The sequence below is a fragment of the Gadus morhua genome, chromosome 8 (assembly GCF_902167405.1).
Source record: "Gadus morhua chromosome 8, gadMor3.0, whole genome shotgun sequence".
NCBI classification, from domain to species: domain Eukaryota; kingdom Metazoa; phylum Chordata; class Actinopteri; order Gadiformes; family Gadidae; genus Gadus; species Gadus morhua.
The window spans coordinates 27,314,393-27,334,582 of record NC_044055.1 but is presented as its reverse complement, the minus strand read 5'-3'; the positions used below and the strand labels follow the sequence as shown (position 1 = coordinate 27,334,582).

The following is a 20,190-nucleotide window of genomic DNA, read 5'->3' as shown; positions in this document are numbered from 1 at the left end:
CTTTGCATTTTTCTACTGCTGCTAGTCTCGTTTCAATTAAAGCCAATGTCTGTTTCAGTTGGGCGCAGTCTGTGCATTTCCCAGTCTCCGTGCCTGAGATATCCGAATACAGAGGCATGTTGAAGATAGGAAAGTCCAAGGCTTTTTCTGCGGTCTGATCCGGGAGTAAAAAGTGCCAAAATGTATTGTTGAATCGAGCGATTGAGGAAACAAACTATATACTGTTAGGTAAATAAAATAAGATAAAGTAGATCTGAACGATGAATTAAGTAGTTCTTTCCAATGCCCAGCGGAGCTTCGGGAAACATGACCTCTCTCTCCTCTCTCTCTCCTCTCTCTCTCTAATATACAGGCCTAATTAGACCTGTATATTTTGTATTTGAAATCCAACGGTCTTTTCGTGGAGCCTACGCTCAGAGCAGCTGGAATCTAACAACAGCAAGAGGAAGGAGGAGAATGGGCTATGAATTTTTTTTTTGCTATCGCCCATGTTTGATTGTGTTGTGTTGGTTATTGAACTGTTAACCCGCGAACTTGGGTTATGTTTATCAGCGATAGAGATCACGACGATAACTGATGTATCGGGAGTCCGGGCGTGTGCAGGACCGAACCGCGCTGTATGACCACTGTTACACTGCGCATTGACAGTAAAAAGTAGCTGATATGGTAGAGGCGTTAGAAACCAATAAAGGAAAATAGGCTATTTATCTCAGGTAGCCTATTTTTTCCCCCAAAAAAATTGAAAACTATGAAAGTTTAAAAGTCCCCAAAAAAAAAAAAAATATCACGTTTCCAGCGCCCCCCTAGGTTGTGCGAACCCCCCCATTGATAAACCATGGTCGATAGCATATAACCGCGTATTCTGATTACAGTTGAATGTAACAGTAAGTTGACAACATCGCTAATTAACACCGCAACTGCAAATTAACCACACAGAGATAACCATGGCAGCCGGTCAAACAAATTTTCTTTTTGCGATCATTCTGCGCGCGAATCCGCCGTGTTGATAAACAAATAATCACCCTATATGGCGCGAGGTTCGTTTGTGTGGACAGACAGCGGGCGCTCACATGACGTTAAGCATTTTCTGGCGCATAATGTGACGCTTGAGAACCTAAAACCCTGTTTCTCCAAATTGACACGACAACACATAACCGGCGTTATCAGAAATCTCCACTTTCGCTGAACAGCATGGAAATATCCAAGTTTTCCCTTCGTGTAAACGGGGCCTCAGAGGTGGCAAGAACCACAATTAACATGTATGATGGCCCACAGCCGAATAATTTCGACGTGAGACGTGAGAGGGCGAATGAGGAAATGCCGAGAACTGATTAAACGTAAATTAAACGCATGGTCAGAGGAGAATGAAAGGAGAGTTGCTATCATTTAGCAAGGCAGCAACGAGCGCTGGAGCTAGTCAATGAACAGCAGTTCATGCAATAACGCCCCTTTTTTTTTTGTCAGCGATTATGTCATTCAGATAAGTACCGGTAAACTAAATCAGAAGATCTAGAAATAGAAGGCATAATGCTAGCTATGGGCTAATTTGCCAGTCCCACCTGTGAAGTCCCCCCAAGATAATCCCTAATTAAATCTTTCAGTTATCCCACGTTTTGATGGGAGCCTACTAACTCCAGTAAGAACATCTTGACACGCCTAAAACAGCCTAAAACATTACAATATTTCATGGATGCAAGCCAAAACAATCAGTCTTTAACCTACATGACACACACGCACACACTTAACAATTTTGTAATCCGATATGCTATAGTATTGTAAAGCAACACTGACATAGGAAGCTGCATTGGCTAAAGTTGTTTGGATGCACGTTGATTTATAACAAGGAGAGGCAAAGTTGTGCATTACAATGCAAACACAACAATAATAGGCACCAATCTGGCGAACTGAATAAATGCCAGGTATAGCCTATCGGACACACAATCAGGGCACTGGCAAATGGGTGCCTGCAAGTATGACCGATCGTGGTGTGACATTATTTAACCATCAATTTACCGCAAATACGATCAGACAGATACATTGAACATTCACTATGGAAGCATATATGTAGCAAAATCCAAATGGCAATGCAATTTGCAATTCAATATGTCATTGGCACTTTCTTTCTTATGCTTAGCATTGTGCCATGTTTGACTGGTTGACGTATATAGTAATAACCTGAACATGGCGGAAAAGACGGTGATGGAGCTGCTGCTGCTCTAGATGAGCAGCGGGATGCAGGGTCCGAAACAGCGACCAACATGCTTGCATCGGATCGCAACGGAGAAGGGGGCGCAAACCGCATGTGGCACTTTTCTGCTCGTATAGGCTACTTTACTGAAATAACTATTCAGGGGTGTTATCTACCTTGGACGATATGTAGGTATGCTTTGTTGATCTGAATAAACGTCTCGAGTGATACTGCCTTGAGTCACATTGATTCTCGAGCTTGCTGCTTTGCTTAGAGACGATCCAGAGCAAGAGACTACACCACATCAGGCGACCGAAATGAAAGCGAAAGAGCAAATAACATAAAATTGGCTGGGATGTAGGCAGTGGAGGGAAACACAACATTAGGTACTGAATAACTGGTGTAATGGCCTTTTTTTTTTCAAATACCATGGTCTATAATAACATGGACAGTCGGGTCACAAGTTGATCTGGCTGCCTCCTGCTCTTAGGAAGTCTAGTTGTGCTTTTTACTACTGCAGATGATGAAGTTTCTGTGGCTCAACGGCACAATGGAATTGAATCACAGCTTGAAATATTTCCCCCAAAAAATGGTACGAGTTCGAATACCGTATTTAAAAAAAAACAACAAAAAAAAAAAAAATTATTTTGGCTTAAAATTTCCTCCAATTAGACTCCAAATACGAATGAGATGGGTATGTTTCTGACATTTTATTGAAAACAAATCAAAGAGGCATTGCAAGGACAGCTACGAGTCTTTTCCCGATTGGACCTATTCCAACAGCTGCCGTAGCCACGACAACAAGCAACGCATTCGGCTGATGGTCACCAGTTAACACGGTCACTAGTTGAACTGAAAAAAAAAAAAAAAAAAAAAAAACTTTCGTACACTGCATCCCGTTGCTTCTCTAGAGTTGCAGCGGCCTCCCGCATCAGCTTTGTGACCGTCTTTTCCGCCATTTTCACGTTATTACTATATACGTCAACACAGTCAAACCTGGCACAATAATAGGCATAGAAAATAAAGTGCCAAGTGCAAGGTCGTGGATGGTCTGGTCTGACGAGGAAGTGACATAGTTCCCGCCCAGACGCGATTGGCTGATACGTTTTGCAAAGCGTTTTGCATAACCTTTGCCAAACGTTTTTCAAAATCTTTTGCAAAGCGTCTTGCATGATCTTTTGCAAAACGTTTAAAATCTTTTGCAAATTGTTTTGCGGATTGAAATGTAATTTCAATATCGCAACACACAGAGCTAGGCGAAGTGCAATACAATCACGGGACGCTATAGCTTTTCAATTTGATTAAAGGAACTCAAAGAATTTGACAAAATGTTATTCTATTTTTATTATAACCTTCTCAAAATTTTAGGATTTCATTGTCACTTTGCACATTAAAATACACTTTGCATAACGTATTTACAAATTACATTATTAAATTGCATAATGAATTGTCAATTGCATAATGTAAAGACATTTGAATTTTGCTACATATATGCTTCCATTCATTCACACAAAGCACATTTGTCCGACCCGGCAGATGCTGACAGACAGCCCACAACAAGCCAAACATCACCACGGTGGGTGTGCTCTCTCTCTCACTCCCGCACGCCCGTACACAATCATTCCAACTTCTCCAACTCCAAGGCTAGGCTGCTTCACTAAGACCACAACTAACCACATGGCCTTCATAACCATGCAGTATGCCGAAGCCGGAAAGGACACATGCACAGTTGTACACCCTGATCTTATGCAAAACAATCAGTTTTATCATCAACATTCAGTCACTGCAAAGATTTAAAGAATAGCCTCTTACCATAAGTTAGAATGGACCCAAAGTGTGTGAGTGATACACACTGGTTTAGCTTCGCTTGCTATCCGTTTTTAGCATGACTCCTCAACATTACGTCGTTCTTCTGTTTGGCACACATGGCTAATTTTTATGTATGTCCAGTCAGACTTGTTGTCTCCCTAGTTCTGTGTGGTCTTGTACTGTCCTGTGTGAGCCGAATCACCTCAATGAATTCCCAACGATTTGTGTTGTTTGGCATTAATAAAGACTTGACTAGGCTATCAATTAACAATTATTCACCGTAGGCGAAGTGAATAGTGGGGAATAATGGCTATACCCCACTATTCACGGAGCCTGAGGTGAATACGTTTTAGTATACACTCCAAAAATTAACAAGATAACACTTTTTGCCACAATTTTTTATTTTTTATTAGCGGTTTGTTTTTATTAGCGGACATTTTGCGATGAAAACTATCCCGAGTTTGGGATCTCAATCATGGGATATTGCCCGATATCGAACCAATCGAATTGCGTCATCTAAGGAGGTTCACGTGTAGCATATACTAACTTTATATACATCTATGTATCTGTATAATCTGCTGAACACTCTCTTACTAGTCTCTACTCTCAAGGGTCTCAATGCGGCTTTGAGGCACGTTCACTCTCCTGGTGATAATGAGACGGCTCGCCAGTGAGGACGCTCACACTTACGCGTGTTCCCCACAGCGACCGTTCATGTGCACTTGGGAAACAGCCGGTTGGGAATCTAAAAGTTCTTCACAGCAGGGGTTTTTTATCCAATAAAAAACAGTCAGAATTAAGGTAGGATCAGTTTCAAGTTTGCATGCCTTTATTTCCTTGATGCCTATCACCTTCTATCCTTTTGCTTTTATTTATGAGAAGCACATACAGTATTGCTACTGTATGGAAGGCAACACTCCCCCTCATCTAGAGCTGGTTTACCAGTACACAATGTTTAAAACTGAGCAAAGTCATGCCAACAGACGTTACATCAATCATTAGTCAAGTATGTGATATGATGGTGGATTCTTTTATATTGAGTAAAACGTTCATGTTCCGCCATGTTCATGCGCGTCACTAGTAAACCATACGTCACCAACTGAGCAACTCTGTTATCAAAATTTGGACTTTCCAACGTCGCGAAAATGTTTTAAGGCATAACAAGACAATATTAAAAAAATGATAACATATAAACTAGGCTATACATACAGCATATCATACATTTGACCTGTATATAGTTAGACTAGATGAATGGATAAGGTTATTGGCCAAATTAGTTTAAAATTCAGCCTCTGTTGGCCCACAAGATCGTCTCGTTGTCTTGTTACACGCTTTATAAGTCAAATTTAATTTAATTATTATAGCCATGGAGCCTTTATTTTCTTGGAGTTATCATTACATCCTTTCTCGTTATATCGATATAAATACACAGTGGAAAGGAGAGAGAGAGAGAGACAGATGCACTGCGGAGCCAAGTAACTGATGGGCTTAAGAGGGCCTCTCCGTATATAACACACACACACACACACACACACACACACACACACACACACACACACACCCACACACCCACAAACCTGTGTATATTCTGAGAAACGCCCACGTCAAAAATGCATGGGTTTACATTTTGTTCTGTGCAGTACGAATAAAGTCTGACAATCTTGCTCTGGGACACGATTCAATAGATTAAATTTCGTGAGCATGAGCACAAAAGGTTTTTGAGGAGGTCTGCTGTAAAAAACTGGTAAATCTGAGAATTTCTAATACACTACATTTACTCTTTCATATATTTGTTGTTTTGACACATACATAATTAGAGGGTGCACTGTACTATCTGCATAAACCCCTTTTGAAGCCTCTTCCTCTCTCTCGTTTCGTTCTGTGGAGCATGGAAATTGTCTGAAACGCTCTCATTCAAAATGCACTGGTTGACATTTTGTTCTGTTGAGCACGAAAAATTAGTTTCCGTTTTTGAGGCGGTGTAAACAAGGAGGCAGTACCGTACAGAACCAGACTAATCTGAAAAGTCGATTTCCAGCCGACTTGGTCGGGCCAATCAAACCTGTTTGTATAATATGGGGGGATTTGATAGGATGACTGTACAGAGGAGCGCCCTATGGGAGCCGATGATTAGGATCAGAGCAGAGTCACGTCTGCTCTGATTAGCGGCAGTTCTATCCTTATGCGTCCAGATGCATTTCTTACGCAGGTGTTGATATCGTCCATTGGAGAGTGAACTGAGAGGTTCGAGACTAATATTAATTTGAAAATTGATCTGGCATTATCAGAACCGCCAAACAGACAGTCTGCTCTATTGAAAATAGGTAGGAAAATCAATATAACCATGTGATAATGCAACACATTCTCACTCCGAACGCGTCGATTTTTGACGAACGGTCAGTGACTTTGGCTTCAGTTTCTGACGCAAAAGGGTACCCTTGTGCTTCTTTTTTTCGACGCAAGGGGTTTTCAACTCGTTACAATGTAACCCCTTCACGGGGGACCCGATGGCTGCACATAGAGACGCTATGAGCATTCATCCCATTGGCTAACGGAGGACCATGTGCTTCTTTTTTCGACGCAGGGGGTTTTCCACTCATTGCAATGTAATCCCTCCATGGCAATATATGAAGCTATGAGCATTCATCCCATTGGCTAACGGAAAACCCGGTGGCTGCACATTAACGGCGATGTTACAGTGAAATCTGTGACATTCCTCAAAACAACTACACCAACGTGTCCTTGTTAATTACAAAACATGTATGGGTTAAGTTTATGGGCATCAGTTGTCCTGTTTTGTGTTTTGATTGAGAGAAACAATGGTTTTTTTGATCAGTGTTGGGTAGCTGAGGTCGTTGCTATAGAGGCCACGTCCGTGCGCTTTTTTTGACAACTGACAGAGCAAACCTTTCTCATCAAAATTACATTCCCAGAGAACTATTCGGCATTCTCAATTACGTTTGTCTAAAAAACGTATTTTGTCCGTGATTACGTTTTATTGAACATATTGTAATGACCTCGCCGGTGACATAAAGATGTCGAGTCATAGTAATTGAAGGAACTTTTAATGAACCAAAACCTGGTCACTGAAACCCGTAACCAACGGCAGAAATCCCACCCAAAACAAACCACGGTTACCCCGGCAACCCCCAGCACGGTCTCACTCACGTGCAGGCCCCCACCCTCGTGTTCTTCCAAGGCCCTCCCCCAGCTGACCTAATGATTCGCCCCCACACTGATTGACAAGAAGAACATTACAATACATGCACATAGAATAACTGGCATAACGGACAACGAAATACAATGCAACACATAACACACAAACTATTTAACTGTCCCAGGGTCGCTACAATATCGTAAATACGAATTCGTTCTCAGCCTATTTTTGCCATTTATTTACCGTGTTACTATGGCAGAATAAATAAATTCATGCATTATCATTGAACTTGAACATGTGTTTTTACAGTATAGAGTGGTGGAGAGGGATGACGTATGTTGGCAAACCCGGAAGTGAGCGTCGCCCTCGGTTCCCTTGACAAAAAGCCAACGGGTTTTCCATTGGATTTTGGATTATTGCAGAAAAATCCTCAACTCCTCAAAAACGGAAAATAAATAAATAAATAAAAATAACCGTGCTCCAAAGAACGAAGTGTAAACCAATGCATTCTGAATGGGAGTGTTTCTCTGATTTTTCCATGCTACACAACGAAATGTAAACCCATGCAAATAAAGACTACTGAGTGTGTAGGGAGGTATTCTATTTTTTTCAACGGGGCTGAATCCAGTCACTTGACCGTCATGGTTGCTATGGTGGTTGCTATCGACCGCCCCCTCTAATACTCGTGGCTCTAAAAACCACGCGGCAAAGGAGCTGCCTTCAATTGGGTCGTTTTTGTCGTAAACTAGGGTCCGATGGTTGAAAAATAGACAGATATTCCAAGGTATCCTTAAAAGGCAGCTTGGATGTGTTTATTTCCTGCAGTTTAGACTTCTTCTATAACTAATTTTTGAAAGCAAAACACCAAGCTCATTGATTTAACGAGGGAGGGTTATTTGAAACAATTTATTCAATAAATATTTGTGAGAGGTCATTCCTTCTCCTGATTTTACTTCCTATTGATGTCTAGGGTAAACCCCTACTGTCCACAAGCATCCCCCCCCTCCCCATATGGATTTGGAGAATTGTTGCCACGTCCCAGTGGTGGAGGTATAATATATATATGAAAGAGGGCATTCAATTATAGCCTACTACAATGATCAATTAGGAGGCCGAAGCCTTAAAGGAAGTGATGCAATAGGTGACTGAGTCGACAACATTTAAGTAAGCTGTATAGGGTCTCTTATATATCAAAGGGGGTCTCAAAGGACGCATACGCATACGCTGTGGCTCCAGCACTACAGGAAATGACTCAGCAAGTGCTCCATCTCATTAACTTTTTGTTATTTCATAAGCGGCGTGGTGCCGGCTCCTTTTGACCTTTTGACCCCAGACTTCAAAAACGTGGCCACAGGCCAGCTGTGTCTACACACCTTTAGCCACAAATGTACTCCTCCATCCCACAAAAAATGGGGACTAGAAACTAACCTCTGTCTTATGTACATTTACTGTACTGTTGGAGGTCACGCCCCTTTGCCGACCTTTTCGAGATAGCTAGGGATGCTAAAATGTTTACACACACCCGGTCGGACCCCGAGGGCAGGAAGGGGGGGCCCTTCCTGCCCGAAACTTGGCCCGGTCAGACCCCGAGGGCAGGCCCCCCCCCCTTCCTGCCCTCGGGGTCCGACCGGGCCAAGTTTCGGTGCGGAGGTCCCAGTTAGGCCCTAGAATAAGGTATTACAATTTCAGGGCGGTAGGACCTTCCTATCTCAAAAACTGTTTTTCCACCACATTCTGAACCATTAGGTCTTGCAGGCTACACTTCTGAGGGGCTTTGTCCAAATGACACTCCATTTGGGAAAACTTTTTTTCTCTAAGGGCTAGAACTCCAAATCTCGGATATGTCGTTCACGGGGCCCCGGGAAATGTGTGTAAACATTTTAGCATCCCTAGCTATCTCGAAAAGGTCGGCAAAGGGGCGTGACCTCCAACAGTACAGTAAATGTACATAAGACAGAGGTTAGTTTCTAGTCCCCATTTTTTGTGGGATGGAGGAGTACATTTGTGGCTAAAGGTGTGTAGACACAGCTGGCCTGTGGCCACGTTTTTGAAGTCTGGGGTCAATAGGTCAAAAGGAGCCGGCACCACGCCGCTTATGAGATAACAAAAAGTTAATGTGTGTTTCTCTCATAACTTTTTGTCATTATTAAAGATCGGCCTGATTCTCAGATATGCATGTTGGATGGCTAGGGTGTAGGTCTGGGAAGAACTTCAGGCCAAAATCTTGCAAGCGAGCCGCTGGGTGAGTTGCAACGAGATGGAGCACTTGCTGAGTCATTTCCTGTAGTGCTGGAGCCACAGGTTGAAGCGTATGCGTCCTTTGAGACCCCCTTTGATATATAAGAGACCCTATACAGCTTACTTAAATGTTGTTGACTCAGTCACCTATTGTATCACTTCCTTTAAGGCTTCGGCCTCCTAATTGATCATTGTAGTAGGCTATAATTGAATGCCCTCTTTCATATACAGTATATATGATACCTCCACCACTGGGACGTGGCAACAATTCTCCAAATCCATATGGGGAGGGGGGGGATGCTTGTGGACAGTAGGGGTTTACCCTAGACATAAATAGGAAGTAAAATCAGGAGAAGGAATGACCTCTCACAAATATTTATTTAATAAATTGTTTCAAATAACCCTCCCTCGTTAAATCAATGAGCTTGGTGTTTTGCTTTCAAAAATTAGTTATAGAAGTCTAAACTGCAGAAAATAAACACATCCAAGCTGCCTTTTAAGGATACCTTGGAATATCTGTCTATTTTTCAACCATCGGACCCTAGTTTACGACAAAAACGACCCAATTGACGGCAGCTCCTTTGCCGCGTGGTTTTTAGAGCCACGAGTATTAGAGGGGCGGTCGATAGCAACCGCCATAGCAACCATGACGGTCAAGTGACTGGATTCAGCCCCGTTGAAGAAAATAGAATACCTCCCTACACACTCAGTAGTAGATTAATGATATTTAAATTATTATGACCATGAAGTCTTTATTTGCATGGGTTTACATTTCGTTGTGTAGCATGGAAAAATCGGAGAAACACTCCCATTCAGAATGCATTGGTTTACACTTCGTTCTTTGGTTATTTTTATTTATTTATTTATTTTCCGCGTCAAATGACGTAGGAAGGTTCTTGAACGCGTCATTTGACGCGATCGCCCGTTTCCTGGCAACAGACGATCGCGTCGTCTGTTGCTATTCGATTAAACAATTAAATACAATACAAATATAAAGTAAAAACAAGTGTTATCTAACGATCCGTTATCTGTATTATGTCATTTCGTCTTTTGGAAACATGAGCCGAATGTTTTTTGCAACAGAAGACGCGATCGTCTGTTGCCAGACAGGTTGTCAAAATGTAAACAACTGATGACGTAGGCCGGTACAATTTTCGCCCCCGGTACAATTTTAACGTGACACAGCCACCGGGTCTTCCGTTAGCCAATGGGATGAATGATCATAGCTTCATATATTGCCGTGGAGGGATTACATTGCAATGAGTGGAAAACCCCCTGCGTCGAAAAAAGAAGCACATGGTCCTCCGTTAGCCAATGGGATGAATGCTCATAGCGTCTCTATGTGCAGCCATCGGCTCTTCCGTTAGCCAATGGGATGAATGCTCATAGCTTCATATATTGCCGTGGAGGGATCACATTGCAATGAGTGGAAAACCCCCTGCGTCGAAAAAAGAAGCGCAAGGTCCACCGTTAGCCAATGGGATGAATGCTCATAGCGTCTCTATGCGCAGCCGTCGGGTCCCCCGTGAAGGGGTTACATTGTAACGAGTTGAAAACCCCATGCGTCGAAAAAAGAAGCACAAGGGGGTGTTCACACAGGCAGTTTTTTTTTCAGGTGCGGATGGATGTTTTACATTATATTCCTATGACACAGGGTGTTTTTGTAAAAACATCCTGGGTGCTTTTAAAAACACCGCTGCCGGCGGTTTTTTTTCACTGCTCTGGGTGGTTTTCAAGTTGGGATAAATTCAACTCGCCAAGAAAAAGCACCCGACGTCAGGCAGTTTTTTGACAGCTGACCAATGAACGACAACCTACGTCACTAGGAAAAACGTTGGAAATTCAAGAATGGCGACCCAAACCAAGAGGTCTTTCCCGACGGAGCAACTTGTTGTTCTTGTTAGTGAACATGTTAAGTTATATGACATGACCAACAAGTTATACCACAACATATATCACAAGGAGAGTATCTGGAGGACGATCGGTGGGATTTTGGGACATTATCAAACCGTAGCTCCTGAATACAACTATGAAACGCCCCGTACTGCTGCCGTCCCCGGTTTATGTCATGCACCCGCAAACGGGAAGGTTCATCGTTATCCTCGTCGTTGTCATCTAACGCCAAAACAAGGGCTAATTTTCTCATCCTCGACATTGTAACTGACACTGTAGCGTAGTCAAACCACTTTGATACGGTAACCGATTGGCAACGTTGGCTCTAGAACATTCTGCTCTAGAATGAGCTTGACAAAACCACCCTGTCAGTTTTTTAGTTGGTAAAAAACCGCCCGGGTCAGGTGTTTTTTAATATTAAAAAACTGCCTGTGTGAACACGCCCCAAGGGTACCCTTTTGCGTCAGAAACTGAAGCCAAAGTCACTGACCGTTCGTCAAAAATCGACGCGTTCGGAGTGAGAATGTGTTGGATAATGATCCTTGGAGATCATTCCAATAAACTTCTGAACATTTCCTGGGCTGTGTTTATTGTTTTCTCGTGTGTCGCGTGGGTGTTGAGACGGTTGCATAGTTTTTGACTAGCAAAGGGGAGGTGTACGGTCTCTGAACAGCAATGTCCTACGTGCAGGGCGCAGAAATGTGGTTTGCCACCAAATCAGCCAAGGTTAAAACACCTGAGAACACGTTAACAGACCTGAGAACTTGAGCTTTAGTTATTAAGCCTCTCAGAGTTGAAAATCAGTCCTTTGTCCTTAATCGATCCTGATTGCAATTATGTCAACACTCTTGGAAACACACTTACGTTGTCGACACAATGCAGTCACCTTCCGGCAACTCCTAACTGTAGTCCTCTTGGGCACTCTTAACTTTCCTCTGACTCATTAGTGATCTTAAGACATGGTTCTACTGGTGGACGATGGGAAATGCCCAGTACAACCATACACCTTTACTGGTGGACAATGGGAGCCTCCCAGTACATACATTCTTCTTCTGTTTATACCGGCCACTGTCCAGTACAACCAAATGCCTCTGCTGGATGACGCTGGGAGTTGTGCGATACAACCACAAATTTTACTGGTGGACACTGGGAATGGCCCAGTACAAATAAATACATGAACTGGTGCTCACTGAGAGCTGACGAGTACAACTACCTACCTTTACAGGTGGACACTGGGAGCTGCCCAGTACAATCCCAGTCTTCGCCAGGTATCTCCTGGGAGTTGACCACTTATACCCCAGTACAACCCCAGTAAGCTGGTTGAGTGTTGGGAGGCTGAGGGATGGTGGGTTATTGGTAACTGATTGTGTCTCTCCAGGCTACAGGTCTAGGCCGACTACGACCCAACACACTGGTCCTGGGCTTCAAGACCAACTGGAGCGATGGACACATGAGGGACGTGGACATCTACATCAACACAATACAGTAAAACCCCTTATCTTAGATGTAGCCAGTCAAAGTTGATCCTTAGTGACCACCGTATGGGAGGTGTGCTGTATGGGTTGGCAATGTTGTTGTTCCAGGTCTACAATAATGTGGTTGCTATTGAAGCTCTGGGCTGTCTACCGAGCACCAAGCTGGGGAGCCGTTAGCGGATTTATGGTCTGCTTCTGTTCTAGGGACAAATCTTTGCATATTTAAAGGGGACCTATTATGGTTTTTCGACTTTTATGACCGATAAACGTTGTTATAATGATTGATAGTCATGTTTAACCATACTTAAGTGTCAAATAATGACGTACATTAATTTCGACGTATTCCCTGCTGACTGTCTGGGGTGGCTGTGCAGAGCGCTAATCACTCGGGACAACGTTTGCGATCCACTTGTTCACATTTCCGGGAAATCATCTACGTAGAGGCCCTCCTGCCGCGCCCCCATATGCCTGGTCGAATCTGCCGCGCGCGCGCTTCAAGGAAGGTAACCAATCACAACGGAGTTGTGTTGGCAGGAGGGGGCGAGGGGGCGGAGAAGGACGAAACCGAGCGTTGATAGAGAAGGCTGAAATCGCCCGGATGAGGGGAAGAGTTTCCCGAAAATCAACATCGTTTTTTGTATATGGTTAAACATGACTATCAATTATAACAACTTTTATAGGTCATAAAAGTCGAAAAGCATAATAGGTCCCCTTTAACACATTGAGGCTACAATTGGGGAAGTGGGAAGGAGATGATACATCCCTTTGTTTTGTTTGTCATACTGCACCACCTTGAGAGAGCACACACCAGAGAAGGCATTTTAAAATGCGTTTTGGGATAAGAGTTGTAGGAAGAAGTCGCCATTTTATTCCCATGGTTACGACCCATTTGTGATTTATTCTTTTTAGGACTTTCAACGGTAATAGCGTTATAATTAGCGATGTTGTATATAAAATGTATAAATGTTCATAATTATTTTCCAAGAAGCTTAACCCTCCCCGGCATGTAAATCAACTAAGTGTCGGAGAAGCTGAACCCTCTTTCAGATACCTCATATAGCCAATAAGGCAAGAATGTTTCACACACCTTTTAATCAAAGTGTAAAATAGAAAATTGCAGATGTAGCCCTAGTAGGGCATTAGAATATCTAGATATGGACTAGTGTCTAGGTTCGTAAGGAGGGAAGAATTAAATTACAACACAATGATTAACTGGAGCCACAGGTAACTATTAAATTGACTGTATTCTTGGTAGGAAAATTATAACAAAATGGATTTCAGTGCAATCAATAACTTTCACAAATTTTTCACAATTTAGACCATAACATTAGGTCAGGAACAATTATCTTTAACCACCATAGAATAGCTGCCAAATGTCCTTTAGAAAAAATAAAATAGTTAAACAAAATAAATTCCTTGCAAGTGTTCCTTCTATTCTTCGGTTCGGCCAGTTCAGCATGCGTTAGTCAAAAGGGGAAATGTCAAGTCAGAAGTCAAAAGTCAAGGGTCATGTTTGGCGCTTCAGAGCGCTTTCACCTGAGATACTCAATTGATGCAGGTAAATGAAGGATATGCTCCTCCTAGGCACAGGTGATCTCGGTCCACTCCTTTGGATAAGGATGCATCTTCCTCCCTAGCTCGCCACCCCTTCGTCAAGGGGAATTCAATCCAGATCTCAAAGTGTTTCCAAGGACTCCAAAAAACCTAGCCTATATAAAAACAGGCTATTATACATGGGTCTTAGAATAACACTCTTTATGGCCTAATGGATATCAAAAACATACTGTTGAAACACAATAGGATTGCAGCAATGCAGAATTATCTTTTTAACTATATCATGAATTACAAATCATTTCAACTTTTTTAACCATGAAATATGATTAAATATGCCTTAGGCCCCGTCCACACAAAGCCGATTTCATGGCGAAACCGCAAAGGTCTTGTACAGTTCGGCCTTCCGTCCACATGAAGCCGGGAATCCGCTGACCGAAACCGTAAACTTCTGAAAGCACCCTCGGAGGTGGTTTCAAATCTACCTACCCGGTTTCGTTTTGGATTTGTGTGGACGCCTGAAACCGACTGAAATCGTAAACCATGACGTCATCGCCCCACCCCTCGACCCTCTAGCCCAGGGATGGGCAACTGGCGGCCCGCGGGCATGCAGCCCGCATGCCCACTCAGCCCGCACATAATTAAAAAAATAAAAAATAAAAAAATATATATATAATAATAATAATAATAATTGATCGAGTTACAGAAAACTCGTTCAAGAAAGATGAGAAGAATTCATAGAATTCAAAGGCAAACCCATGCGTCTAGTTTGCTTAGAAGCGATATCAGTCATTAAAGATATCCACTTAAGTCGCCACTACAACTACTACAACTGCTTGTTGGGTTTGAGTTCATTGAGTTGTTGCACTTAATGTTGGGCCACTGTTTTTCAGTTTTTTGACTTCATTGAATGATGATGTATGTGAGACCTTTGCACTGATAAAAATACTGACCATTCATGTGGCTGTTTAAGCATGGAAAACATGAAATGAATGTATGTTGGTTCAATTAACATACCGTACATAGGTTATGATTCTGGACGATTTTTTAGGGAGTGGCCATCGCCAAAATGCACCAGAATACAGGAAATCATCTACCAAATTCAAAATTATGTAGCTTCTCTCAGCTCACGTTAAGTTGAAGTGTGCAGTCATGTGGCCCTCCGATGGTTATGATAAAAAATGTGGCCCTCTTTATCATGAAAGTTGCCCATCCCGTCTAGCCAATGACTGTTGAGCCCGCGGAGTCTCACCCTTTTTGCGCATGCTCGCCTCCCCTTTTTATTTATTTTTCTTCTGGATTTCTGTAGCAGAAGCAGCGCCTCTTATGGGCCTGGAATGTGTAGGCCTACTACAGCGTTTCTACAGATCTACTCAGTTTCGCTTGACTTCGTCTTTACAGAGATACTCCGAAACCGGATAGATCGAAACCGTAAACAGTTTCGCCCGTTTCGGCTTCGTGTGGACGGGGCCTTAGTTAACATGTTACATGAAAACATCTTACAGGCTTCACCTCAACATATTAAATTCAAGGCTATAATAAGTGCATCTAGAACAGTCTTTTTAAACATATGCTACATATACCATTAGCACAAGTAGTGCATAACAGAACATACATGCTCGAGTTGTAAACATTAAACACCACAAAAATAAAGTACAAACAAATTGAGCAGCAAAGTAAAATTGCTTAGCTTCCTATTTTCTATCAGCTTATCAGTGAAATAATGTGCTGCTTTTACTGTAGCTCAGAACAGTTAACACAGTCAGGTTCACACACAGCATCAGCGGTAAAATACAAGCATTCTTAATGAGCCGCGTGGTAAGACACAGCATGGCTAGCACTGTTAGCAATGAGCATTAGCTTTTAGCTTCATGAACTCATCAAGACTCAAAACAATAAAACTCCCGGCGCTCGTCATCAATTCCCTCTCTCTCACTTCGGGTTCGTTTCCCTTCAACTCCACTCAGTTTTTATATAGTTGAATAACTGACTCTCTATAGTTGACTCATTTTCTCAGCTCGTTTTCACTCGTCTGCTTGTGTTAGCGTTCTAGCACATTTAGCTGCGCATGGATGGACGACAGCACGTGAAGGGGCGGGGCATACTTCCCTCTAACCATTGGGAGGTCTGTATTCTTAGATACAGCCAATAAGACTCCAGTATGAGCAAAATCACTGATTGACAGCTTAATAACCCAACAGGTAAACAATATAAGGCTTAAGGGAATATAACAGACAAAGAACAGAGGGGAAACTTTATGAGAAATAAGGGGATATGGGAAATAAAATAATATATCAGGGCCCAATTTCCAACTGGGTTACACAGATGAGGGGGATAATGATAAGTTGGTGTGCATTCTTCAATGCATCCATGTTTGGGAGATGTTAGCATCAGCTGTCCGAGAGGCTAAAATACTCTGATCCATTAATGCATCCTGTTCTATTTCAGCGATGCTTTTGACCTCCAGTTTGGAGTGGTCATCCTCCGGCTTCAGGACGGACTGGACATCTCTCACATCCCGGGCCAAGGTAGACAAAGACATAGAGGGGGAGACCATTGATCAATTGATCCACATGTCAATTGATTCATTTCTGTGTATTGATTGGTCCTCATCCCAGATGATTCATCCTTGGAAAAGCCAGCTGGGACCGTTGCCAAGGAGATGCCGGTGACTGTAAGCGTGGCTAAAGACTCAGACTCAGACTCCTGCCCCTCCAAGACCACCAGCCTCCAGAACAGCCCTATGATCAGCAGAGGTAAGAGAGACTGACTGAGAGAGAGATCATTAAGTAACCCATCACCTCACCAAAATGGTTCAAGCCATTCAAAATTCTTAGTGGTGTTTGGAGGAAGAAGGTCTCTGAAGTCACCATGTGCTCTCCTGGTGTTTGGAGGTAGAAGGTCTAAAGCCACCATGTGTTCCCCAGACATCAAGTCACCTCTTAGCCTCAGAGACCAACGACTACTGGACACCAGCCAGCAGTTCAGGAAGAAGCAAGGCAAAGGAACCATTGACGTCTGGTGGCTGTTTGACGACGGAGGTGACTGCCCAATGTTCTCAAGCTAACCCGAAACAAGACCCTTCATCGTCCCTTTTGCAAACCCTTTACAAGCCCTCTTTACAATCCCATTTATTTAAGGTCCTTTATGCTACTTATTATTATTAGCCTGGTAACCTGAAAGCATCATTTGTATAAAGGCCAACAAAAGGTGATAAAGCTGAATAAACCACCACCCTCTCTGACCTGTGTTGTGCTGTTTGGTCTGGAACCCTGCAGGTCTAACACTGTTGATTCCATACCTGTTGACCAATAAGAAGAAGTGGGGCGACTGCAGGATCCGTGTTTTTATTGGTGGAAAGATCAACCGCATCGACCATGACCGGCGAGCGTGAGTCCAGCCAAGGTTCCTCTTGTTCTGCATCAAGAAAAACGCTCGTCCAGAATTTGAGAATTGAGAATGTTTCTTGTGGTTCTATGTTCTATCAGAATGGCCACCCTTCTAAGCCGCTTCAGAATCGACTTCTCTGACATCAATGTTCTGGGAGACATCAACACCAAACCCAAAAAAACACAAGTAGGAGTCCAGTCCAGCCTAATCAAGTTGTGTCCAGTCTAGTCGACTCCAGTCTAATCCAGTTGTGTCCAGTCTAATCCAGTATAATTGAATCCATTATATTCTAATCTAGTCAAGGGAAGTCCAGTTCTTCTGCACCAAAGACTATTTTACCGTGAAGAGAGAATATTAATGTGTTGATGCTTATAGTGATTATATTATAACTGATCTGCTTTGTTACCTGTTACCTGATGCTGTGTTCCAGTAAACTGAGCTTCAAGGAGCTGATTGAGCCCTACAGGCTGAAGGAGGACGACATGGAGCAGGCTGAAGCCGAGCACCTTAAGGCTCTGGAGCCCTGGAGGATCAGCGACAATGAGCTGGAGCTGTACAGGGCCAAGGTCAGACCACATACCGCCCATATACTGTACCACCCTCTAGCTCCGTACGGCCGTGATCAGACCACATGCTCTACCAATCTCTAGCTGTACAGGGCCAAGGTCAGACCACTTAATTTACCACCCTTATACTGTACCACTCTCAAGCTCTGTAAGGTTAAGGTCAGACCACATACTGTACCACCCACATACTGTACCACTGACATACTGTACCACTCTCTAGCTCTGTAAGGCCAAGGGCAGACCGCATACTGTACCACCCAAATACTGTACCAGCCACATACTGTACCATTTTCTAGCTCTGTAAGGCCAAGGTCAGACCACATACTGTACCACCGACATACTGCACCACTCTCTAGCTCTGTAAGGCCAAGTTCAGACTACATACTTTACCGCTCACTAGCTCGACAAGGCCAAGGTCAGACCACATTCTGTGTACCACCCATATACTGTACCACCCCATAGCTCTATGGTCTGACCACATCCATCCATATATCGTTCTGGTTTCTAACTGGAGGTTGTTTTCCTTTTCAGACCAACCGGCAGATCCGACTGAACGAGCTGCTCAAGGAACATTCAAGCTCAGCCAAACTAATTGTCATGTAAGACAAGAACATTTAGGGCCCTATCTTGCATCCAGCGCAATTGACTTTCTACACCGACGCATGTATCTTTGCTAGTTTGCACCCAGCACAAAGCCAATTTTCCCCCGCAGCAAACCTACGCCTCTAAACTTGCGCCCTGAGAGGTGTGTCGGCGAAAAGCAGAGGCGTGTTCCGGCGCAAATGATACATGGTGCTATCATAAAGATCGATGAAGCAGTTGCGTAACTGACCGACAAATACCTGGTCTAAGTGCACTAGCAGATAGCGCAGTTGGTGTTGCTATTTTGACGTACTATGGCAGGTCGGAACTCCACAATTTTTTCCATAGGGGCTGCATGAATGAACACTGTAGTAGGCTATGCCATGCGTTAAAATAATAATAATAACAATGATGAACTCGCGCAAAGTAGGCTATATCCCAGCCATCCAAAACAATATCTTGTTTTAGGGTAAATAATAACGTTGGTTAAATTATTTGGGAAAGAACAGCTGATACAGCGGTAATAAGAAGTATTAAGTATATAAGTATATAAGAATCAATGCATCTGCAAACACCATACAGCAAACACAGATTTTCTTGACACAGACATCGTGTACAAGCCCATAACTTTTAGGAATGATGAGTATTTCATTGTGACAAAACATTGTTTTGTCTCGAGTGTTAAAAATAATGAATGAATGCAGGTGCGTGTGTGTGTATCCATCGGTTTAAACAGAGGCAAACTAAACACGTGATGCATAATATAGTCCATGGCAATGTACATTGACAGGGGGACACATGGACCGCATATCATATGTGTGTTAAGTTTTCTTTGCCGCAAAGTACATGACGACTCAGTATTTCGGAAGTGGTACAAGAAAAACGCGATTCCATGTGTGAATTAGGCCATATTATTTGGGCATAAACAGCCATTTGAAGTTTGAAATTCATGTGGTCATGCATCTGTCTCATCGGAGACTGTAAACGCACCGTCAAAATATCAACTCGTCAGGTTCAAATGCGCTCATGGCTCATAAAATGGAGGGAGATGGCACTCTCATTGGTTTATTGCACGTTACGCCCAAACCACACCTATGGGTAATTAGGCTACTTCAGGGTAACCTTTTTTAGATTTGCGTCGGGCGCAAAGGGTAATTTATCCGCTGGTATAATAGCAACAGCGGCAGAGCACCGCCCACAAAGCTACTTAAGTTTTGAGCTTCCCACTTGCGTTTCAGGCCGTTAAAATAGGGCCATTAAGATAGAAACAAAAGGCAAACTCAATGCTCCATCATCTGTCTAGCAGTAATAATGGCTGGAACCTGACTGGGGATCACTATG

General features: G+C 43.0%; 1 protein-coding gene across 2 annotated transcripts in view; it reads left to right on the top strand.

Annotated features, from left to right (window-relative positions):
* The window catches only part of LOC115549109 (solute carrier family 12 member 2), a 130,749-nt gene that overhangs the window by 103,757 nt on the left and 6,802 nt on the right, over positions 1 to 20,190 (top strand). The window contains exons 18-25 of one of the 2 annotated variants that reach the window (XR_003977697.1): positions 12,664 to 12,770; positions 16,760 to 16,839; positions 16,930 to 17,067; positions 17,239 to 17,352; positions 17,590 to 17,701; positions 17,800 to 17,887; positions 18,132 to 18,267; positions 18,799 to 18,866. Coding sequence is in view for 1 of the 2 variants with exons in the window: in XM_030364122.1 (XP_030219982.1) it covers positions 12,664 to 12,770; positions 16,760 to 16,839; positions 16,930 to 17,067; positions 17,239 to 17,352; positions 17,590 to 17,701; positions 17,800 to 17,898; positions 18,132 to 18,267; positions 18,799 to 18,866 (854 nt within the window). In the remaining variant the exon portion in view is untranslated. Of the gene's footprint in view, positions 1 to 12,663; positions 12,771 to 16,759; positions 16,840 to 16,929; positions 17,068 to 17,238; positions 17,353 to 17,589; positions 17,702 to 17,799; positions 17,899 to 18,131; positions 18,268 to 18,798; positions 18,867 to 20,190 lie in introns of both variants that reach the window. The other variant, XM_030364122.1, reaches the window with a different exon arrangement.